This window comes from Anastrepha obliqua, chromosome 5, assembly GCF_027943255.1.
Source record: "Anastrepha obliqua isolate idAnaObli1 chromosome 5, idAnaObli1_1.0, whole genome shotgun sequence".
Classification (NCBI taxonomy): Eukaryota; Metazoa; Arthropoda; class Insecta; order Diptera; family Tephritidae; genus Anastrepha; species Anastrepha obliqua.
In genome coordinates, this window is record NC_072896.1 from 10,758,687 (window position 1) to 10,783,660 (window position 24,974).

The 24,974-nt window shown below is 38.3% G+C and overlaps 3 protein-coding genes across 3 annotated transcripts; all 3 read right to left on the minus strand.

The window, feature by feature from the left end:
- Positions 1 to 4,533: 4,533 nt before the first annotated feature.
- On the minus strand, positions 4,534 to 5,195 carry LOC129248453 (uncharacterized). Its single transcript, XM_054888007.1, has 2 exons — positions 5,108 to 5,195; positions 4,534 to 4,980 (listed from the first exon to the last, which is right to left on the minus strand). The coding sequence occupies exons 1-2, from the start codon at positions 5,144 to 5,146 to the stop codon at positions 4,573 to 4,575; spliced, it is 447 nt and encodes a 148-aa protein (XP_054743982.1). The 5' UTR covers positions 5,147 to 5,195; the 3' UTR covers positions 4,534 to 4,572.
- A 13,555-nt stretch (positions 5,196 to 18,750) lies between these two features.
- LOC129248363 (uncharacterized) lies at positions 18,751 to 19,488 on the minus strand. The gene is made up of 2 exons (XM_054887887.1): positions 19,384 to 19,488; positions 18,751 to 19,262 (listed from the first exon to the last, which is right to left on the minus strand). Exons 1-2 carry the CDS (start codon positions 19,420 to 19,422, stop codon positions 18,906 to 18,908), a joined length of 396 nt encoding a protein of 131 aa, XP_054743862.1. The 5' UTR covers positions 19,423 to 19,488; the 3' UTR covers positions 18,751 to 18,905.
- Positions 19,489 to 23,866: 4,378 nt separating this feature from the next.
- On the minus strand, positions 23,867 to 24,530 carry LOC129249119 (uncharacterized). Its single transcript, XM_054888772.1, has 2 exons — positions 24,429 to 24,530; positions 23,867 to 24,300 (listed from the first exon to the last, which is right to left on the minus strand). Exons 1-2 carry the CDS (start codon positions 24,465 to 24,467, stop codon positions 23,893 to 23,895), a joined length of 447 nt encoding a protein of 148 aa, XP_054744747.1. The 5' UTR covers positions 24,468 to 24,530; the 3' UTR covers positions 23,867 to 23,892.
- Positions 24,531 to 24,974: the final 444 nt, after the last annotated feature.

Here is a 24,974-nt window from a genome sequence, read left to right on the forward strand (position 1 = left end):
ATCATCAAACGGTTTTGAACCATTTAAAAAAGGCTGGTTACGTCTGCGATTCTTTGCTGAAACGAAATGAAATCGAACCATTTCTGAAGCGAATGGTAACAGGAGTCGAAAAGTGGATCAAATTCGACAATAATGTGCGAAAAAGATCATGGTGCAAGGGTGGTGAAGCTCAACAAATGGTCGCAAAGCCAGGATTGACACCTCGAAAGGTTATGCTGTGTGTTTGGTGGGATTGGAAAGGAATCATCCACTATGAGTTGCTCCAGCCTGCTCGAACGATTGATTCTACACTTTACTGTCAACAACTTATGAGATTGAAGCAAGCATTCGAAAAAAAACGGCCAGAACTGATCAGCAGAAAGGGACAGGACAACGCTAGACCACACACATCTTTGATGACTCGGCAAAAACTGGGAGAGCTTGGCTGGAGGAGACCATATAGCCCTGACCTTGCACCATCGGACTACCATTGGTTTCGGTCAATGCCAATCAAACCACAAAAGTTGTACACTGATGGAATAATGCCTCTAGAAGTATTATGGCAAAAGGCGGTTGACCAAAATGGTACATATTTGAATTAATAAAGTTCATTATAAATATACAAAAAAATGGGTTAAAGTTTGACTAGAAATACGAAAAGACTTTTTCGACTACCCAATATTACATACTTCAGCGATTGAAAACGCTTTTGTTTCTGGGAAGATTACCCATTGATGAGTCCTCTTTAGATTAGATTAGATTTGTCCAGTCCAAGCATTCAGTCAGGAAGACCATTTTACTACACCCGAATAGATTACAGTGCAAGCAATAGAGAGACGGGCATCTTTTGAATTCTTTGATAAATCGTAAGTACTCCAGAAGAGGAAGAGCATGACCTTGACGCATACTCAGTACACGGCACCGCAACAGCCTAAGTGTGATTCTAGAAAACGCCGGAAAGCTATAAAGAAAATAAGCTGCAGTGCTCCTCATTCTCGGGATAGGATAGGCATATTGGATAGACATATTGGGTTGCCAATGATTCCCATGATAGTAATATGTTGACCACAGATGTAGTGTCAAGTGATTACACCCACCAGCATTACAGGTCCTTCCTACTAATTTGTAGGAAAAAGGTCACTAATTTCCTGTTTTATTTCACAATTTTCACATTATTTCACAAAGCACTTGGCTACTCTGCAGGAGCCCAATCAGACCAACGTTTTCTATGCGTAGATCTCATGAAGTCGTCAATCCATAGTTGAATCGATGCAGAATTGACACCTAGAAAGGGTTCAGGGCCTAGTGGTATGCTTGCAGCGCCTTTATTAGCCAGTTTATCAGCCAACTCGTCCCCTGTAATACCACAATGTCCAAGCACCCAAATAAGACAAATTTTGTTGAGTTCTGTAACACTGTTCAGTTTTTTCTTACATTCACCCACGAATTTCGACGAGCAGCCTGGGTTAGCAAGGGGCCTTAGAGTAGCTTGACTGACTCGCCAAATTCCAGTACTAGTATCCCGCCACCTTTTCTTGAGTCCTCTTGAGCTGTCACTTAGTCTTGGGGAATAAAAAATTCCACAGTTCAATTCGAATGTTACTTTTCAAAGCCTCAATTACTTCTGTAAAGTATATCTTTGAGATGGCTTCACAGAAAATGGTTCAAAGGCGTTAAATCAAGCGATTTTGGAAGCCAAATTGCGTAGAATATGTTGAAATTGGTCTACGCGGTGATTTCGTTTGTGTGGACCTTTACCATGGCAGAAATACACTCGGAGCTTTACCAATGCCCGTCGAAGGACGACCGCTATTAGAAAAACCGTTTTCTATAATTTGCAGTTTTATACACGGATATTTAAATCTACGCACTTCCAAATGGCAGTCACGCACTAACCTTCGAACAGTTAATTTTTGGTGTTGTTGACTTCAGTTCATCGTTTTTTTTCACTTTTGGTATTAGGGCCGAGTTTTAACTTTTCTTCTTCTTTCACAAAATATAAAAAAAAAAACAGAAAAAAGTGCAGAGCCTGCTTCTTTTCTTGGTAAAAGAGTTAAAATATTGAGATCCAATTTTTTTTATATCTTTTCTCACTCCGCTCGGGAGCGTAGGGCCTCGATCAGACTACACGGTACTGGACTACTATTTTTGTGCTGCTAGTTCACGCGACATCGACCATCGCCAAGTGATTTTTAGCCGACCGCGATCTCTGCTCTCTTGCGGGTTCCAGTCCAGTGCCATTCTCGTGAAGTCATTTAGTGGTTTTCTAAGCGTGTAACCTATTTATCGTCAGAATATTCTACAGATGATGCGCCGCCCTGCTATGTTCAGCCTGCAGTTGACATCTTCGTCTGCTCCGCCGTCTGTCTAATAGTGCAGTCGAGGTAGCAGAAGCTTTCGAAAAATTCCACCGGGCGCGCGTCAACCATTATAGGTCTTGCTTTATTGTGGTTGACTGCCACAGCCTAGGTCCAATAAGCATTGCAAAAAAGTTTAAAAATAAACAAAAAAAAATTTAACCAATTTATAATTTCATGAAAACTAAATTATATAGGAAAATAAATTTATGATGGTGCAGCAGGCTTATGAAAATTATAAAAAACAAAAATGAATATAGACTGCAAGACGCAAGAAATGAATGTAAACTGCGTAACAAAGAAAACAAGTTGGGTAGTAAAAAGGATAAAAAATTGGACAATATTACATGGAAATTAAAAAAAATTATACCGTTCGAACGCAATGTACTGCATGCATATATACAATATATAAATATGTATTATTTGAAGCATGAGTACTTGCAACATGTGGTTGCCACGCGTTAAACAGGTTCTCCACCTTTGACGGCATTTTTTATGGCATGCAGCGAATTAGAGCACGTTTCTAAAACCCAGTTGCAAATTTTTTGAAAAATAAAAATAAAAAATAGTAAATAAATACAAACAAAAATTAAAATAAACAAAAAAATCTGCAAAATTTGTGAAAAATATAATAAAAGGCAAAGTTTCAACGCCAAGTGTCTTACTTGCATTGCATTGGATGTAAAAATATAAGTATGCCTGAAAATATATGTATGTAGGTATGGTTAGGCAAACGTACGAATGTATAAAAATATGTGCCGCCTGTTGTGCCACACACTTATGTTAAGTAGGTGGCAAATCGAAACTAGTGGCCGCATTGTGGGCGACGTTTGTGCATGGAATATCCGCTTTTTACACCTTTGAAAATATACAAATAAGAGCAGAAATCGACTCTATGCGAAATGTTCAATCAACTATCTTGACACAACCCACGCATGCTTATCAGTGGGTGAGTTTTTCGGGTAATGAGAAATGGGGTGTGATACGGTTGGCATCAAACATATGTCAAACAAGGCAGTGGCTCCTTAAAAGTTAAAATGCAACAACAAAAAAATAGAAGAGTATGAAAAACTTAAAGACACAAAAATATGGCATGAGAACTTTTTCGCGCCTGGGACATGAAAAAAAACCTAATTTTAACAAAGTCGCTTCTTTCTCGTGCTAACTGGCGACAGTGAATCCAAGTCCTTCGCCACCTGATTTTTTAAGTCCTTCGCCACCTGATTTTTCTTCTGCTTTCGCTGCTACCTCTGGTACCGCATCGAATACTTTCAGAGTCGGAGCTTTTGTATCCATTCGGATGACATAGTCCAGCCAACGAATCCGCCGGTTCTTTATTCGCTGCGCAATGTCTATGTTGTCGTAAAATTCATACAACTCATCGTTCCATCGCCTGCAATATTAGCCGTCGCTAACGTGCAAAGGTCCAAAAATCTTTCTCTCAAACACTCCAAGGGACGCCTCAACGGATATTTTCATCGTCCAAGCTTATGCGCCATAGGATAGGACGATCATGATGACAGCCTTATAGAGTGTTAGTTTACTGAGGAAACTATAGTCGGAACTGTTGCCGATGACAACGCTTCACTCGCAATTGACTCCCTCCCTGATGTGACTTCTCTTAAACTGAAAAAAGGGCTTGATGCAATAACTCAATGGCTCAGAGACTGGAGAATAAAGGCAACGCAGATGAAATCTGTTAAGTTACCTTTACAATCACGCGAAATACTTGCGCACCCGTTCAATTCAATAACACAAGCGTACACCAAAGTAATGTTACAAAGCAGCTCGGAATGCATCTTGACTGGAAGCTCACATAGAAAACCCATATTTTAAATAAACGCAAGGCGCAGGGAATCAAATTTCGGAGTCTTTATTGGCTGATAAATCGCAATTCCCATGTATTCCTCGAAAATAAGCTCTCACGGTGCTCAGCTATCTTAAAACCAGTATGGAGATATGGCATACAACTCTGGTGCACCGCAGCGAACTCACACATCGAAATACTCTAAAAATTCCAACCCAAAAAGCATGCCTCATCACACAATATAAGACTTCATTCGCACCCAAACCCATTAATTACAAAAATTACCACCAATCCCATTTCTTTTATCAGATTGAAAAGGAAACCAACAATAGATCTCATGTGCTAAAGCAAAAAATATAAAATATTCCAAAGATGATCCAGATTTTAATTAATGATAATAGATTTTAAGTAGCTTTCGTATAAAATGTATTAATAATCATTGTGATTTTCTCCCAAATCTCCCACGAGATAATTCCTCAGCTTATCACCAAGCCTCGTATTGAACATACACAAGTATCCGGGACGTATATGTACCTCTTTCTCCTCGGGTTTATGAATACAATTCTTAATTATATCCATATCTTCAGCATTATTTGGGTCCACGGAGAATAATTCGGCTACTAGATCCACATTAGTTTGCCCAGTTTTGAAGTCCAATATACCCAATTTCTCTGCCACACAATCCATATATGAGATTACCTCTGGTACATCGGGATACTTAAAATTTAATATTTTTATAAAGTATTTACTGACCGGGGGGTTTGTAAGCAAGCATTGCATCAAGCTCAATACGATTCCTTCATGAGGTATTGATTTGACTTGCTCTTCGGCAAACACCTAGAAAGGAGTAAGCTTATAAATGTTTTATTTAAAAAAAAAAAAACCAAGTATCCTTTGACGAATGTTTTTTTTTGTGGTTTTGTTTTTCGGTGTTTAATCATACCACTACAACAAAAATACATACCAAGCCAAATAGGGCAATTAGAAAAACGTAGAATTTCATTTTTTACTTCACGACTTTTACGACTGATAACTTCTAAGTGAAATACCTCATATTTATACTCACTGAAGTCTGTTCATTCAACTTATAAAATAGAAGAACCAATAAAGTTACACAATGGAATAAAATTAAACATCAATTTCTTTGCATTGATTCGCTTCATTTGGTTGAATTGTGTAGAATAATAATTTATAGAATATGATTTTTTTAAGGCTTAGTGGCGCAGGCTGAGTAAACAAAGGGCATTTATATTTTCAAACAGAAAAGAAAAGAACTGGTCACAATACTAAGTTCCATTTATTTTATCTATTCAAGTTTATCTAAAGGGTTTTCCAATAACAGGTGTTATTTAAATATATAAAAGGCTATCGAGAGATGATTAACAATTTTTTATGGCCGATGATTAACGATTTTTACGTGCCACACAAGCAACGAAACCATTGATCTTTTACAGAAAAAGTTTCTGGACCGTGTTATCTCTCGAAGAGGTCATCACACTTGGCCACCGAGATCTTGTGATATAACACCTTGTGACTTTTCTTGTGACTTTGGGGCCACGTGAAAGAGAAAGTCTACGCCAACAGCCCAGGGTTGATTCAAGACCTCAAAGATGGATGAATACGTGAGGCTATCGAGGACATACGGCATCCACTTTGCAATTCGGTTATGGCAAATTTCATGAAAAGGATATTGTCCTGTAAGCGTGGTCGTGGTGCTCATTTGCCTCATGTTATTATCCACTATTAACGGCATACCTTTCTCTTTATAATGAAATAAACATCCGATCATTTATATTAAAAAATATAATTTTTCTTTGAATATCAAAATAAGACCTCTTATTAAAAAACCCATGTTATCAGCCATTTTGGTGAGCGTTTCCTCGCTGGAACGGTATTTCTGTGGTAGTCTCTTGCAATTATATTTATAAATAGTTTTCCAGATATACTTCATGTGTAGTTCTAGAGAATACTGTTTGTTGTTGTCCAAATTCCTACTGAACAGAATACAAACACACCTCGAAGCTTCTTTGCTTAAACAACAAACTGGTTTTTGATCAAACAGATCCTGCAAGGGGGAAAGCGTATTATTCTGGAGCAAACTAATGAATGACAATCAAATACTCAAGGCCAATTGCCTACTGAAGGTGGCGTCTTCCCAATGCCGGAATTTTATTTTTCGCGATTTTGACAAGTCTGACGTCAGGCTGCTTTCCAATACAAAACAACGAACAAAACAAACAAAAGGTGGACAAATTACATGTGTGTGAAAATTCAGTGAATGGCTTGGTAATATTGCACTTGCAACACGAAAACAACCAACTTTATTTTATCACTCCCAAGAAAGGAATGTAAAGTATTGGATGGAGTACTGAGACAATGTCCCCTGTCTCAGTCCATATCATGCAGCTAAAATGGGATTGGCCCAGAACGACGCGTGCAACTTATGCCAAGAAAAAAGGCTTACGTTAGAACACCTCGTTTGCCACTGTCCTGCTCTAAGCAGAACACGTTCCTACTGACCGGAATATTTTTAATCTCTAAAGGCTATTGCTGAAAAAAGTTTTAATTGTTTCGTAAAACTCGGCCGCTGTAGCCGAATGGGTTGGTGCGTGACTACCATTCGGAATTCAGCAGAAATATGCTCGGAGGTTTGTCATTCCGGAGGATAGTCACGCACCAACCGGTAGCCGAATGCTCTATTGCTCGGCTCATATGCAACAGCAGCAATGGCTACACTTTTCTAGCTTTGGTTTCAATTGATTCCAGACAGCAGCTCGCGATGGTTGTTATATCTTTTATCCCAACAAATACAAAATATAACCTTCGAACATTGGATTTTTGGCTTTGTGTTGACATAGACGTAGACGTCGATTACGTCAGTTCATCGGTTTAACGTAGTATTTCTCACTTCTGGGATTATGGCAGAGTTTTAACTTTTCTTCTTCTATTACAAAATATACAAAAATGGAAAAAAGTACAAAGCCTGCTTCTTTTCTTGGTAAAAGAGTTAAAATATTGTGGTCCAAGTTTTTTTATATCTTTGTTCACTACGCTCAGGAGCATAGAGCCTTGACAAGACTCCTCCATCTTACACGATGCTGGGCTGTTGTTTTTCGTCATATCATATAGGAAAGTAAATTTATGATGGTGCAGCAGGCTTATGAAAAGTATAAAAAAAAATGAATATAGACTGCAAGACGCAAGAAATAAATGTAAACTGCGTAACAAAGAAAGCAAGTTGGGTAGTAAAAAGGATAAAAAACTGGACAATATTACATGGAAATTAAAATAAATTATACCGTTCGAAGAATGAACCCGCCGGATCTTTATTCGCTGCGCAATGTCTATGTTGTCGTAAAGTTCATACAACTCATCGTTCCATCGCCTGCGATATTAGCCGTCGCTAACGTGCAAAGGTCCAAAAATCTTTCTCTCAAACACTCCAAGGAACGCCTCAACGGATATTTTCATCGTCCAAGCTTATGCGCCATAGGATAGGACGATCATGATGACAGCCTTATAGAGTGTTAGTTTACTGAGGAAACTATAGTCGGAACTGTTGCCGATGACAACGCTTCACTCGCAATTGACTCCCTCCCTGATGTGACTTCTCTTAAACTGAAAAAAGGGCTTGATGCAATAACTCAATGGCTCAGAGACTGGAGAATAAAGGCAACGCAGATGAAATCTGTTAAGTTACCTTTACAATCACGCGAAATACTTGCGCACCCGTTCAATTCAATAACACAAGCGTACACCAAAGTAATGTTACAAAGCAGCTCGGAATGCATCTTGACTGGAAGCTCACATAGAAAACCCATATTTTAAATAAACGCAAGGCGCAGGGAATCAAATTTCGGAGTCTTTATTGGCTGATAAATCGCAATTCCCATGTATTCCTCGAAAATAAGCTCTCACGGTGCTCAGCTATCTTAAAACCAGTATGGGCATATGGCATACAACTCTGGGGCACCGCAGCGAACTCATGCATCGAAATACTCTAAAAATTCCAACCCAAAAAGCATGCCTCATCACACAATGTAAGACTTCATTCGCTGCGAAACCCATTAATTACAAAAATTACGACCAATCCCATTTGTTTTAACAGATTGAAAAGGAAATCAACAATAGATCTCATGTGCTAAATAGCAAAGACCCTCAGATTTAGGGGGTGGTTCCAACTTTTGTTGCAGTCTGATATAACTTTGTGTTTATAAATTTATGACACAGTACACGCCTAAGTCACAGTTTTGGATATGATGAATCATTGATTGGCGATAAGAATAAATAATGATCCAAAAAAGATTTAAATTAATTTATTATAATATGCTTTATAATAACTCACCAATGTTCTCATGCTTTATTCGTATATAATTTGTTTTCTCTGCACATCGAATCGATCTTTGTCATTAGCAATTATCAGATTTTATAGAAGTAATTGGACTAACTCGAGATGTGGATTAACTCGAGATTACAACACAACGGAAGTCAAGGATAGAAATTTTTATCTTGAAGTTAAACAAACATTTTCGGAAATGCCAATTTTTTTTGTTTTTTATATCGATTGATGTCAAAAATTTTTTTAAAACTTCGTTTGGAGGGAGTTTGAACTCCCCTATTTCGATCTAATTGATTGCTCTGTATAACTGTTTATTTTAGTACGAAATAAAATATCTCAAGGCTAATCCAATGCATATTAACATATTGTAAGTAGTTTTCGTTTAGAATTTAAAAACGGTAGTCATTCTTTATTAATATTTATTGTGATTACAATAATGTTCGCAAGACATTATCGCCAAGCCTCGAATTCAATATACATAAGTATCCGCGACGTACATGTACCTCTTCCTCCTCGGGTTTAACAACACAATTCTGAATTATATCCATATCTTCAGCATTATTTGGGTCCACGGAGAAAAATGCGGCAAGTCGTTCCACATTAAATTGTCCAGTTTTGAAGTCCCATAAGCCCAATTTCTCTGCCGCACAATCCATATGTGAGTCTACTTCTGGTACATCCGGATACTTAAAATTTAATATTTCTACAAAGTATTTTTTGGCCGCGGGGTTTGAAATCAAGCATTCTTCGCATCTCAATACGATTTCTTCACGAGATATTGATTTGACTTGCTCTTTGGCAAACACCTAGAAAGGAATAAGCTTATAAATGTCCTCTTTAAAAAACAAAAAACACGGATCCTTGACGAATTTTTTTTTGTTTTTTGTTTTCCAGTTTTTATGCATGTCACTGTAACAACAATACATACCAAGCTAAGTAGGGCAATTAGAAAAACGTAGAATTTCATTTTTTTCTTTACGACGTTTACGACTGATATCTTCTAAGTGAAATGCCTCGTATTTATACTCACTGAAGTCTGTTCATCCAACTTATAAAATAGAAGAACCAATAAAGTTATAAATACAATGGAATAAAATTAAACATCAATTTCTTTGCATTGATTCGCTTCATTTGGTTGAATTGTGTAGAATGATAATTTATAGAATATGATTTTTTTAAGGCTTAATTGCGCAGGCTGAGTAAACAAAGGGCATTTATATTTTCAAACAGAAAAGAAGGGAATTGGTCACAGTACTAAGTTCCATTTATTTTATCTATTCAAGGTTATCTAAAGGGTTTTCCAATAACAGGTGTTATTTAAATATATAAAAGGCTATCGAGAGATGATTAACAATTTTTATGGCCGATGATTAACGATTTTTACGTGCCACACAAACAACGAAACCATTGATCTTTTACGGAAAAAGTTTCCGTATCGTTTTATCTCTCGAAGAGGTGATCCCACTTGGCGACCGAGATCTTGTGATTTAACACCTTGTAACTTTTCTTGTGACTTTGGAGCCACGTGAAAGAGGAAGTCTACGCCAACAGCCCAGGGTTGATTCAAGACATCAAAGAAGGAGTTCGTGAGGCTATCGAGGACATAGGGCAGCCACTTTGCAATTCGGTTATGGAAAATTTCATGAAAAGGATATTGTCCTGTAAGCGTGGTTGTGTGAAATGAACATCCGATCATTTATATTAAAAAATATCATTTTTCTTTGAATATCAAAATAAGACCTCTTATTAAAAAACCCATGTTATCAGCCATTTTAGTACGCATTTCCTTGCTTGAACGGTATTTTTCCCCATCCAGAAGCAGTGTAAAATTAAAACACGAAATTCTTTTTGATCCATCATGAATCCATTGATAGTAATAAAAGTAGAGTCACTCTTAACACAATAACTCACCAACTAATGAATAGAACATCATGAATTTAAACAGCTGTCTTTTTAACGTTAGTAGATACTAACTAAAAAGAGGTGAACGCAATAAAACTAGTGCCATCAATGTATTAGGCCCTGGACTTTTCAGCCCATGAGCTAGGTATATAAAGGGTTTTCCAATAACAGGTGTTATTTTGAATAGCCCTCTATTTCGGTAGATGTCACTTTTGAAGCTGTCATTTTTTGATATTTGACAAGTAGAAACTACACCATTAATAAAAATGGAACGATACACGCTTAAACAACGCACTGAAATGATTAAAATTCAATATAAAAAGGGTGAAAATTTTGGCAGAGACGGTTCGTAAAACTCGAACATTTTTGGACCATCGTTAAGCGCTTTGTCAGACCGCAATACAGAAATTGGTGAAAAAATTCGAGCGGTTGGGGCAAGTTAGTGATGTGAAGAATAAAACCCGTGCCCGTCGCTCAAGAACAGCCGAAAGTATTGAGGAAAACCCAGGTTTGGCCTTCCTCGCCGTTCTTTGGAATTAGGCATTCCGCAAACGTCATTACACCGTTTTTTGCGTAAAGATTTGGGTCGTAAGGCTTATAAAGTCCAGTTAACACAAGAACTCAAGCCGGCCGATCATCAGCAACGTCACGTCTTTGCTGATTGGGTCGTTCAAATGCATGAAAATGATCCGGAATTCCATCGAAAAATCATCTTGAGTGATGAGGCCCATTTCCACCACGATGGCTCCGTCAACAAGCAAAACTATTGAATCTGGCTCTCATAAAATCCTAGAGTTATTGTTGAAAAGTCTCTCTATCCTCTACGCGTAACTGTTTGGTGCGGTTTATGGTCCGGCGAAGTCAGGCCCGTGCGCACGGGGGGAGGGTTTGCAGGGTTCACTACCTTTGACGGCATTTTTATCGCATGCAGCGTATTAAAGCACGTTTCTAAAACCCAGTTGCAAATAAAAATAAAAAATAGTAAATAAAAAAGTTAAAATAAACACACAAAAATTCGTAAAGTTTGTGAAAAATATAATAAAAGGTACAGTTTCAAGGCCAAATGTCTTACTTACACTTACTGAATGTGGAAATATCCGCGAAAGGAGAGGATCCGAATCCCCTTGACAACCTGCGCTCTACTCCTGGAAGGATGGGCTTTGCACCAACTCAGCGAGCGCTGTGCAAGTACACGAACGTGTAAGGTCGCAAAGTCCTTCTGGCCACGTTTGGATAGGAGGCGTTCGAGGGATACTCTGAGGATGACAAAATCTCAACTCTCAAATTTCGTGGGCATCCTCACGGGGCACTATGCGCGGGGTATACATGCCGTGAGACGCGGAATTAGTTTGAGTCCTTCTTGCGTCAGCTGTATGAAGAATGAGGTGGAATCATCTCAACACCTGCTCCTTAGTTGCCCAGCTCTCGCGTGACTCAGATTCAAGCATCTTGGTTCTCACTTCATTTCTGCGTCTGCTGATTTAGCAGGTCTTGATGTCAAAAATCTGATGAATTTCATCAGCAGTATAAAGAGGCTAACACAACCGCAAATTAGCCACCGTTCATAGTCCACAAACACTCAACCCTCCCCACCCCTTTCTCTTTCGCCCTATCCTCCTTTTTCCTTAACCTCTTTTCCCCCCTCTTACAATGATATTACAAAGGATGAACCAAACTTCTTTCGTCCAAGTGGGCCCACTCTCTGGGCAAACGTATGAATGTATACTAGGGTGGCAGTTATTTTGCAAGATTATTTTTTTATTGGTGCTACCCCCCAGATTGGTTCCTTTATATATAAAAATGGTGGAAAAAAAGTTTGAAGTAAATCTGGTAAGTGGAAAGTGTGCCCCCGGGCCTTCAAAGTTTCAAAAAACCCGAAAATTCGTAGTATAAGTACTAGTAGTAAGTAAAGTAGCCGGGCACTTAGTTTATCACATTACAATGATAATTCAAATTATTACGCTTAAAAAAATATATTCAATGCAGAATCTACTAAGTCGTTCGACCCTTGCTTTTTGACAACTCTGTCAAAAATTTTCCATTTTTCTTCAATTTCTGAATTACAAAAACAAAACGGAAGTTAAAATATGTGAGATAACTTATCAACTGATCACATTTTGAAATTCGAAATGAAAATAGATTTCTTCAAACAGATTTCCGCGCATAAAAAGTTGGGTTCGCATTTTGACTAACGTACACATCGTGTCTTGGATAATAAATATCAATATTAAAAACTAGTACTAGTATCAAATCAAGTAGGCGCGCATGTCGTTTATGAAATAACAACGGCAATTCAAATTTTTATGGCTAAAAAAGTTTTGTATTAAAGTTTTTTAAAAAAATCATTAGTTGCGTACAACATTTGAAGTGCAGACATTCGGTAGTACAATGTCGCGACCTCTATTACGAGAAAAAGTTTATCTGCTCGGGTATTATTCAAATGAAATGTTTGGAAACAAACTTCCATCTGTAAAACAAACGTTACAAGTTTTTTTTTCAATTTACGGGTGTGTCAGTTAACAATACGAGGCAGTGCTTCACTAGCTGTGCGGGAAGTGATGATATATTGGGAGAAAGCCCGAATTCCGACGCAAGAACTAATATAAATAACTGTATACCAAAGTTAGAAGGTCTCTATCAGCAGTGGCGGCAACTTCAAAAGCATGGCGGCAACAGAAAAAGAATTCGTTGAAAAACTCGAGGATCTCTTCGGTATTGCACACGCCAATGCATTGAATATCATATCCATTGAAGAAGATAAGCAGTTCTTAAACAATCAGTGGATGAAGGGACGCCCGGGGTTTATGTATGGAATTGATTACCAGCTAAGTGCGAAAGAGACTCGAGTTTCTGAGCGAAAATTATGAGAGGAGAAGAGAACAGAACGAAGCAATAATGAAGTTTTTCAATTGAGTAAGTATGATGACGTCGAGTTCAAGCAGCGGAGAAGATTTAGAAGCGCGTGCTTCAGAGGAAATTCCGCATTGCTCAAAACATTTGTCTGTACCAGCAAAACAAAAAAGAAGACGACAAATAATAATAACTCTTAAGCTTGCTGCTGCTTTGGATAAGTGCAAGATCAGTGACAGGAATGCAGTTCATATTCTTATAGCTACACTTGAAGCCCTTGGTCAAGATGTGGAGAAATTCATTCAATTCTCGTGAGAAACTCCGCGAAAAGAAAACTATCGAAATCAAAAATATCTTTAAGGATAAGGAATTGCCTGCCTCTACGATACATTGGGATAGTCAATTACTGCCATCACTAACAGGTAAAGAGACAGTAGACCGACTTCCTGTTATTCTTTCAAATTGCGGTGCTGATCAACTTCTTGGTGTACCTGCATTGCAATCAGGGAGTGGAAAAGAACAGGCAACAGCTGTTTGCGAAACCCTTGCGGAATGGAGCCTTCAAGACTACGTAAAAGCATTGGTTTTTGACACTACTGCCTCTAATACGGGCGCTTTTAATGGTGCGTGGGTTTTGATTGAAAGCTTTCTAGAAAAAGATCTCTTATATTTGCCTCGCCTTGCCGCCATCACATATACGAAATCATTTTAAAAGCCGTTTTCGAGGAGAAGATGGGTAAAACTACCGGCCCAACCGTACCAATCTTAAAAAAGTTTCAAACTGCTTGGCCTAAAATAAATGTAAATAATTTTAAAACCGAAATCGTGAATAAGAAGATCAGAAAACATTTGTGGATGGCTAAGGCTATTTATTGCTTTAAGATATTCATGTTTCGCGACGAATTTAAATTATCACTGCGTGAGGAAAATGCAATTTGTGATATTTGCATTTTCATTATCTGTATATATGTATATCGAAGCGTGGTTTTATGCACCTTCTGCAGCCAAAGCACCATTTTTGGATTTCAGTGTTCTTGCCAAAATTTATAAATACCGGACAGTTAACGATTTGGCTTTACAAAAAATCAAAAATCATTTGTGGTATTTATCACCTGAATCCATCGCCTTGGCCTTCTTTGACCCAAATGTGACGGCAGAATCAAAAATTAAAATGGTTAAGGCGTTTAATCGTGAAACTGATGCTGAATGTGAAAAAAGTATTAAAAGGATAACCGTGGAAACAAGCCAAGTTCCTGAATTATTAAACCAAGGACTTGAACAATTTGTCTCCAACAAAACAAAACGATTCTTTGTAAGATTTAATATAAATAACGAATTCCTGTGCACAGATCCTGCCCGGTGGCACAAACATGAAGATTTCGGCCAAGCTTTAAAAGTAGTTAATAAACTTAAAGTAACAAATGATACGGCGGAGAGAGGTGTTAAACTAGTAGAGGATTTTAATAAGTTATATACAAAAAACGAGCGACAAATGCAGTACGTGTTCCAAGTTGTAAGTGACTATCGACAGAAGTTCCCAGACAGCAATAAACAAACTATATCTAAAAATAAAGATTTTTAATTAATATTTATTTTATTTTATTCAATGAGTTATTTCTTTTTTTTATGCATATATGTATGCTAAATACTGTATGGATAATAATTTCCTTCTTCAATTTATATATGTATAATTTAATATACTTTACCAATTAAATTCTTTTACTACTTATTTACGCTGTGTATATACTCATGTAAAATAAAAAACACACTTTTAATGAAATTAAATGTTTTTGTCATTTTGGGGTAAATTTTGCATATTGAAAGGCTCGGGGGCACACCTTTCCCCTATCCGATTGGCACCAAATTTCACAGAGGTCATTTTGATATAGAATGGAACCAAACTGGAGGGTAGCCCGTGAAAAAATATTGTTTATAAAAAAACAGGTCAAATAACTGCCACGCTAATGTATACAAATATGTGCCGCCTGTTGTGCCACACACTTGTGTTAAGTAGGTGGCATGTCAGAAATCGAAAATAGTGGGCGCATTGTGGGCGACGTTTGTGCATGAAATATCCGATTTTTACACCTTTGAAAGTATACAAATAAAAGCAGAAATCGACTCTACGCGAAGTGTTCAATCAACAACTTGACTCAACTCACGCAAGTTTATCAGTGGGTGAGTTTTTCGGGTTATGAGAAATGGGGTGTGATACGGTTGGCATCACTCATATGTCGTATAAGGCAGTGACTCCTTAAAAGTTAAAATGCAACAACAAAAAAGTAGAAGAGTATGAAAAACTTAAAGACACAAAAATATGGCTTGGGAGAATCATCCAACTAAATCGTCTAAGTATCGACCTCCTCCCAATACTTCTTCTTCTTCTTGATTGACGCGTTAACCGCTTACGTGATTTTGGCCGAGTTTAACAAAGTCGTTTCATTCTCGTGCTAACTGGCGACAGTGAATACAAGTCCTTCGTCACCTGATTTTTCAAACGCAGAGGAGGCCTTCTTCTGCTTTCTCTGCTACCACCAGCTGGTACCGCATCAAATACTTTGAGAGTCGGAGCTTTTGTATCCATTCGGACGACATAGCCCAGCCAACGTATCCGTCCTGAAGTTCATACAACTCATCGCTCCATCGCCTGCGATATTAGCCGTCATTCCCAACATTCCAAGGGACGCTTCATCGGATATTATCAATCGTCCAAGCTTTTGCGCTATAGGATAGGACGAGCATGATGAGAGCCTTATGAAGTGTTAGTTTTTTGTTTATTGTTGTTTTTGTTTGTCTAAAGATACGTATGAGCCGACTCATACGTATGCTCGATTCACATGCGATATTTCCCGCCTCTTTTGAACTAAACCATCCCATCGCTTCTCTGTTCTGCATTTGCCCCTCGGTATTACATGTTAAGATATTCCTTCGAGGGGTCAGGATGTGTTTATTTACTCATTTGTCTGCGTTTATTATCGTCATGTCTCAGCCTTCGCATAATTGTTGAGGCTACTTTACAACAATAGTGCCTCGTCTCTTCAGATTCTAGCATATATTGTACTAGCCTAGCAGCTGTCAAGCTCTCGTCGATATTTGAGCGCCACATGCTTCGTTCCCCATCAAAGCTAGAGCGTTCTAACAGGGCATGCTCAGGAGTATCATATTTTTCATGGCAGTATAGGCAAAATGGGGAGTCTGTGCGCTTGTACTTGTACAAATACTGCCTGAAACAGTCTTGCTCAGTTAAAAACTGTGTCAGCATGAAGTTCACGTTTCCATGTGTTCGCCGGCTCCGTTTCTGTATGTCGGGGATCATAGTGGAATTGGTTCTTCCCTTCCCACTATAGTTCCATTTGGTCTGCCAATTTTTCAGAGCGGTACCATCGATCCTCTATAGGGTGTCCCTCAGTGTTACCAGATACACACGCGTTTTTTGCATGCTGGTATTTTTGAGTCATGCATTTTACCTTTACCTTTATATCGAGGGGTATTCTGCCTGCTATTACCTCTGCTGCTTCGTCAGATATGGTCCTATAGCCTCTAATGATTCTGACATTGCATAATCTGGGCACCCGTTTAGCCTGTCTCAAGTAGATGGGATATTTCGCTACGTCGACCCAAACTTCCTCAGCGTAAAACAGGATCGAGTTGCAGACGCTTGCTAGCAATGCTCTCATTTGTTGTCTTGGTCCACGCACATTGGGCATCAGTCACGATAAAACTGCACAGGATTTTGCAGCTTTGGAGCTTGCGTAATCCAGATGCTTTTTAAAACTGAGCCGTCTGTCAATCATTACCCCTAAATATTTAATGACATCTGTTGATGTGATATTGTGGCCACCAACCTTTATTTGAAGGTCTTCAACTTTTCGTCTAGAATTTATGATAACCAGTTCGATCTATGGTCTGCTAGTCTTAGCTCAAACGATTGTAGCCATTGCTTAATTTTATTGATGGTGTTCTCAACCCTTCGGGAGACCTCTTTTAGCGTTTTCCCTACGACTACCACAGCTAGGTTATCTGCATACCCAACAATGCTTGCTTGGTCGTCCTGTTCAACGCGTAGCACTCCATCATACATGATATTCCACAGAGCCGGACCTAGTACAGAGCCTTGAGGAACTCCTCCAGTTACCTTATAGCTTTTGGCGCCTACGTCTGCATTATACCATAGGGTTCTGTTATCAAAGAATGAAGCAATTAGCTTTATCAGATAATTCGGCACATTCATCCTTCGAAGTGCCATTAGTATTTGGTCTCATTTGGCCGTATTGAACTTGTTTTTAACGTCCAGAGTTACGACTGCGTAATACTTTTTACTTCCTCCTAGCAATATTCTACCAGAGATAGCAGCTTTTGCTATTTCACATGTGGGCTTCTACTGCACTGCGATGTTTTCTGAAACGGTATTGGCGAGCTGACAGATCTGTATGGCATTCTGAATACTGCTCTAGTCGGTTACAGATTATTGCTTCTAGCACTTTGCCAGCGGTGTCCAGCATACAAAGCAGCCTGTATATTGAAGGATCTTCTGGCGGTTTCCCACGCTTCGGCAGTAGGACTAGTCGCTGTTCTTTCCATTTCACAGGAAAAACTCCGCTTCTAATGCATGTTGTGTACATGTTTCGAAAAACTTCTGGTTTCACTTGCAATGCTTTTTCCAGCACTGCGTTAGGGATTCTATCAATGCCCGGTGCTTTTTTGCAATTTATTTCTTTTGCAGGCCAGTTCTATTTCGTCGAGTTCCACTTCGGGCACATCGTCCTCGTTATCAGTGAAATCCCTTCTGATAGAGAGTACACCTTGGTCCGGGAAGAGGTTTGTTACTATGTGTAGCATTTTAGCATGTGATAGCAGCATGCTAGTACTCCCATTCTGGAATTTTTTTGTAACAATTTTATAAGCGTTACCCCATCTACCTCAATTAGGAGGCTAGCAAATGCCTCCGCCTTGTGTTTGCTATGGCCTTTTTTAGTGCTAGGCGTTTGGCTGTGTATTCTGCCCACAGCTGTTCCCCCTTTGGCCTATTTCTTCTACGTTGATGCCTTCTCCGCAGTTTGTTGCATTCGCTTCTCAAATGCGCGATGCCGTCATTCCACCAATAATTAGGTGCTCTCCCGTTACCTCGGTATTTACGAGGCATTACAGGATCGCACGCGCCGAATAGTTGGATTATCACGGGATTACAATTACTGAGGAAACTACAGAACAGAAAAAAATCTGTTAATGTTACAAAACTGCTCGGAAAGGAAGAGGAAATCAACAATAGATATCATTTGCTAAAAAGCAAAAAATTAGGAATTGTTGCACCATTGAGTGCATTCCACGCATGCCTCGTAGAGTACCTTACTTTTAGGAACAAATATTGTTAGATAATAAAAATAAAACTAAATCATAGAAGATGTGCTTACCGTACCAATGGTGATGAAATGAGTGATCAGCACATGCCAAAAATTATTGCAAATGATTCATAGGCTACTTATCACACATTCATGCAAATGTCTAAAAGTGAACTATTTCTATCCAATTGATTGCTCTGTATAACTGTTTATTTTAATTCGAAATAAAATATCTCAAAGCTGATTCAATACATATTAACATATTTTAAGTAGTTTTCGTTTAGAATTTAAGAACGAAGCTCAATCTTTACTAATAATCATTGTGATTACAATCATTCACCCAAGATATTATCTCGAAGCTTCGAATTCAATATACATAAGTATCCGCTACGTGAAGTTACCTCTTCCCCCTCGCGTTTAACAAAACAATTCTTAATTATATCCATATCTTCAGCATTATTTGGGTCCACCGATAATAGTGCGGCCACTCGATCCACATTAAATTGTCCAGTTTTGGGGTCCAATGCACCCAATTTCTCTGCCACACAATCCATATGTGAGTTTACCTCTGGTACATCGGGATACTCTAACTTTAATACATTTCCGAAGTACATACCGGCCTTGGGGTTTTGCATCAAACATTTCAGGTGGTTCTTTACGATTGATTTGTCTAGCTCTTTGGCTAAAACCTAGAAAGGAGTAAGCTTATAAATGTTTTATTTTTTCAAAAAAACCAAGTATCCTTGACGAATGTTTTTGTTTTGTTTTTTTTTCGGTTTACAATCATGTCACTATAACAACAATACATACCAAGCCAAATAGGGCAATTAGAAAAACGTAGAATTTCATTTTTTACTTCACGACTTTTACGACTGATATCTTCTAAGTGAAATGCCTCGTATTTATACTCACTGAAGTCTGTTCATCCAACTTATAAAATAGAAGAACCAATAAAGTTATGCAACGGAATAAAATGAAACAGTAACTTCTTTGCATTGATTCGCTTCATTTGGTTGAATTGTGGAGAATAATAATTTATAGAATATGATTTTTTTAAGGCTTAATTGCGCAGGCTGAGTAAACAAAGGGCATTTATATTTTCAAACAGAAAAGAAGGGAATTGGTCACAGTACTAAGCTCCATTTATTTTATCTATTCAAGGTTATCTAAAGGGTTTTCCAATAACAGCTGTTATCTATCGCTATTGAGAGCTGATTAACGATTTTTTTAATGGCCGGAATTGGATGGTATTCATCTGGAAAAAGTTTATTTTCAACAAGACGGCGCTACGTGCCACACAAGCAACGAAACCAATGGTCTTTTAGGGGAAAAGTTTCTGGACCGTGTTATCTCTCGAAGAGGTGATCACAATTGGCCACCGAGATCTTGTGATTTTACACCTTGTGACTTTTCTTGTGACTTTGGGGCCACGTGAAAGAGAAGGTCTACACCAACAGCCCAGGGTTGATTCAAGACCTCAAAGATGGAATACGTGAGGCTATCCACTTTGTCACTCGATTATGGAAAATTTTATGAAAAGGATATTGTCCTGTGAGCGTGGTCGTGGTGCTCATTTGCCTCATGTTATTTTCCATTATTAACGACATACCTTTCTCTTTATAATGAAATAAACATCCGATCATTTATATTAAAAAATATAATTTTTCTTTGAATATCAAAATAAGACATCTTATTAAAAAACCCATGTTATCAGCCATTTTGGTGAGCGTTTCCTCGCTGGAACGGTATTTCTGTGGTAGTCTCTTGCAATTATATTTATAAATAGTTTTCCAGATATACTTAATTTGTCGTTCTAGAGAATCCTGTTTGTTGTTGTCCAAATTCCTGCTGAACAGAATACAAACACACCTCGAAGGTTCTTTGCTTAAACAACAAACCGGTTTTTGATCAAACAGATCCTGCTATGGAGAAAGCGCTTCGTATTATTCTGGAGCAAACTAATGAATGGCAATCAAACAGGTGTGTGAAAATTCAATGAATGGCTTGGTAATATTGCACTTGCAACACGAAAACAACCAACTTTATTTTATCACTCCCAAGAAAGGAATGTAAAGTATTGGATGGAGTACTGAGACAATGTCCCCTGTCTCAGTCCATATCATGCAGCTAAAATGGGATTGGTCAAGAACGACGCGTGCAGGTTATGCCAAGACCAAGGGCTTACGTTAGAACACCTCGTTTGCCACTGTCCTGCTCTAAGCAGAACACGTTCCTACTGACCAGGATATTTTTAATCTCTGAAGGCTATTGCTGAAAAAAGTTTTAATTGTTTCGTAAAACTCGGCCACCGTAGTCGAATGGGTTGGTGCGTGACTACCATTCGGAATTCAGCAGAAATATTATTATATATAGATTTGTCATTCCGGAGGATAGTCACGCACCAACCGGTAGCCGAATGCTCTATTGCTCGGCTCATATGCAACAGCAGCAATGACTACACTTTCCTAGCTTTGGTTTCAATTGATTCCAGCCAGCAGCACGCGATGGATGGTATACCTTTTATCCCAACAAATACAAAATATAACCTTCGAACATTGTATTTTTGGCTATAGTGTTAACATAGACGTAGACATCGATTACGTCAGTTTATCGGTTTAACGTAGTATTTCTCACATTTGGGATTATGGCAGAGTTTTAACTTTTCTTCTTCTATTACAAAATATACAAAAATGGAAAAAAGTACAAAGCCTGCTTCTTTTATTGGTAAAAGAGTTTGAAATATTGTGGTCCAAGTTTTTTTATATCTTTGTTCACTACGCTCAGGAGCATAGAGCCTTGACAAGACTCCTCCATCTTACACGATGCTGGGCTGTTGTTTTTCGTCATATCATATAGGAAAATAAATTTATGATGGTGCAGCAGGCTTATGAAAATTATAAAAAAAAAAATGAATATAGACTGCAAGACGCAAGAAATGAATGTAAACTGCGTAACAAAGAAAACAAGTTGTGTAGTAAAAAGGATAAAAAATTGGAAAATATTACATGGAAATTAAAAAAAATTATACCGTTCGAACGCAATGTACTGCATGCATATATACAATATATAAATATGTATTATTTGAAGCATGAGTACTTGCAACATGTGGTTGCCACGCGTTAAACAGGTTCTCCACCTTTGACGGCATTTTTATGACATGCAGCGAATTAGAGCACGTTTCTAAAACCAAGTTGCAAATTTATTGAAAAGTAAAAATAAAAAAATAGTAACGAAAAAAATTAAAATAAACACACAAAAATTTGCAAAGTTTGTGAAAAATATAATAAAAGGTACAGTTTCAAGGACATATACGCGAAAGGAGAGGATCGGAATCCCCTTGACAACCTGCGCTCTACTCCTGGAAGGATGGGCTTTGCACCAACTCAGCGAGCGCTGTGCAAGTACACGAACGTGTAAGGTCGCAAAGTCCGTCTGGCCACGTTTGGATAGGAGGCGTTCGAGGGATATTCTGAGGATGACAATATCTCAACTCTCAAATTTCGTGGGCATCCTTACGGGGCACTATGCGCGGGGTGTGCATGCCGTGACGCGGAATTAGTTTGAGTCCTTCTTGCGTCAGCTGTGTGGAGAATGAGGTGGAATCATCTCAACACCTGCTCCTTAGTTACCCAGCTCTCGCGTGACTCAGATTCAAGCATCTTGGTTCTCACTTCATGTCTGCGTCTGCTGATTTAGCAGGTCGTGATGTCAAAAATCTGATGAACTTCATCAGCAGTATAAAGAGGCTAACACAACCGCAAATTAGTCACCGTTTATAGTCTACAAATCATCAACCCTCCTCACCCCACCCCTCTCCTTTTCATCTTATCGTTTTTTCCTTCACCTCTTTTCCCCCTCTTGCAATGGTATCACAAAGGATGAACCAAACTTCTTTCGTCGAAGTGGGCCCACTCTCTGGTCAACCATTACTACCTAACCTATGTATGGTTCGACACTTGTGTTAAGTAGGTGGCAAGTCGTGCATGGAATATCCGCTTTTATACCTTTGAAAATATACAAATAAAAGCAGAAATCAGGAATTGAAAATAGTGGGCACATTGTGGGCGACGTTTGTGCATGGAATATCCGCTTTTTACACCTTTGAAAATATACAAATAAAAGCAGAAATCGACTCTATGCGAAGTGTTCAATCAAAAATCTTGACACAACCCACGCATGCTTATCAGTGGGTGAGTTTTTTGGGTTATGAGAAGTGGAGTGTGAGACGGTTGGCATCACACATATGTCAAATAAGGTAGTGACTCCTTAGAAGTTAAACTGCAACAACAAAAAAATATAAGTGTATGAAAAACTTAAAGACACAAAAATATGGCATGAAAACTTTTGCTCGCCTTGGTCATGAAAACAAACCTGGTGGACAATACGAAGGCGCTAAATGAAACGCTTGCCCAATCAGCACGCTTAGAGTTAATCGTCTAAGTACCAATCTCCTCTCAATACTTCTGTTTCTTCTCCATTGACGCGTTAGCCGCTTACGTGATTTTTTGGCTGAGTTTAACAAAGTAGCTTCTTTCTCGTGCTAACTGGCGACAGTGAATCCAAGTCCTTCGCCTCAAACACTCCAAGCTTATGCGCCGTAGGATAGGACGATCATGATGACAGCCTTATAGAGTGTTAGTTTACTGAGGAAACTATGGGCGGAACTGTTGCCGATGACAACGCTTCACTCGCAATTGACTCCCTCCCTGATGTGACTTCTCTTAAACTGAAAAAAGGGCTTGATGCAATAACTCAATGGCTCAGAGGCTGGAGAATAAACGCAACGCAGAAAAAATCTTACCTTTACCTTTACACTCAAGCCCGTTAAACTCAATAGCACAAGCGTACACCAAAGTAATGTTACAAAACAGCTCGGAATGCATCTTGACTGCAGTCACACATAGAAAACTCATATTTTAAATAAACGCAAGGCGCAGGGAATCAAATTTCGGAGTCTTTATTGGCTGATAAATCGCAATTCCCATGTATTCCTCGAAAATAAACTCTCACGGTGCTCAGCTATCTTAAAACCAGTATGGAGATATGGCATACAACTCTGGGGCACCGCAGCGAACTCACACATCGAAATACTCTAAATATTCCAACCCAAAAAGCATGCCTCATCACACAATATAAGACTTCATTCGCACTCAAACCCATTAATTACAAAAATTACCACCAATCCCATTTCTTTTATCAGATTGAAATGGAAATCAACAATAGATCTCATGTACTAAAGCAAAAAATATAAAATATTCCAAAAATGATCCAGATTTTAATTAATGATAACAGATTTAAGCAGCTTTCGTATAAAATTTATTAATAATCATTGTGATTTTCTCCCAAATCTCCCACGAGATAATTCCTCAGCTTATCACCAAGCCTCGTATTGAACATACACAAGTATCCGGGACGTATATGTACCTCTTTCTCCTCGGGTTTATGAATACAATTCTTAATTATATCCATGTCTTCAGCATTATTTGGGTCCACGGAGAATAATGCGGCTACTAGATCCACATCAGTTTGTCCAGTTTTGAAGTCCAATATACCCAGATTCTCTGCCACACAATCCATATATGAGATTACCTCTGGTACATCGGGATACTTAAAATTTAATATTTTTATAAAGTATTTACTGGCCGGGAGGTTGGTAATCAAGCATTGCATCAAGCTCAATACGATTCCTTCATGAGGTATTGATTTGACTTGCTCTTCGGCAAACACCTAGAAAGGAGTAAGCTTATAAATGTTTTATTTTTCAAAAAAAACACCAAGTATCCTTTGACGAATGTTTTTTTTTTGTGGTTTTGTTTTTCGGTGTTTAATCATGCCACTACAACAAAAATACATACCAAGCCAAATAGGGCAATTAGAAAAACGTAGAATTTCATTTTTTACTTCACGACTTTTACGACTGATAACTTCTAAGTGAAATGCCTCGTATTTATACTCACTGAAGTCTGTTCATCCAACTTATAAAATAGAAGAACCAATAAAGTTATGCAACGGAATAAAATGAAACAGTAACTTCTTTGCATTGATTCGCTTCATTTGGTTGAATTGTGTAGAATAATAATTTATAGAATATGATTTTTTTAAGACTTAATTGCGCAGGCTGAGTAAACAAAGGGCATTTATATTTTCAAACAGAAAAGGAAAGAACTGGTCACAGTACTAAGTTCCGTTTATTTTATCTTTTCAAGTTTATCTAAAGGGTTTTCCAATAACAGGTGTTATTTAAATATATAAAAAGCTATCGAGAGATGATTAACAATTTTTTATGGTCGATGATTAACGATTTTTACGTGCCACACAAGCAACGAAACCATTGATCTTTTACGGAAAAAGTTTCTGGACCGTGTTATCTCTCGAAGAGGTCATCACACTTGGCCACCGAG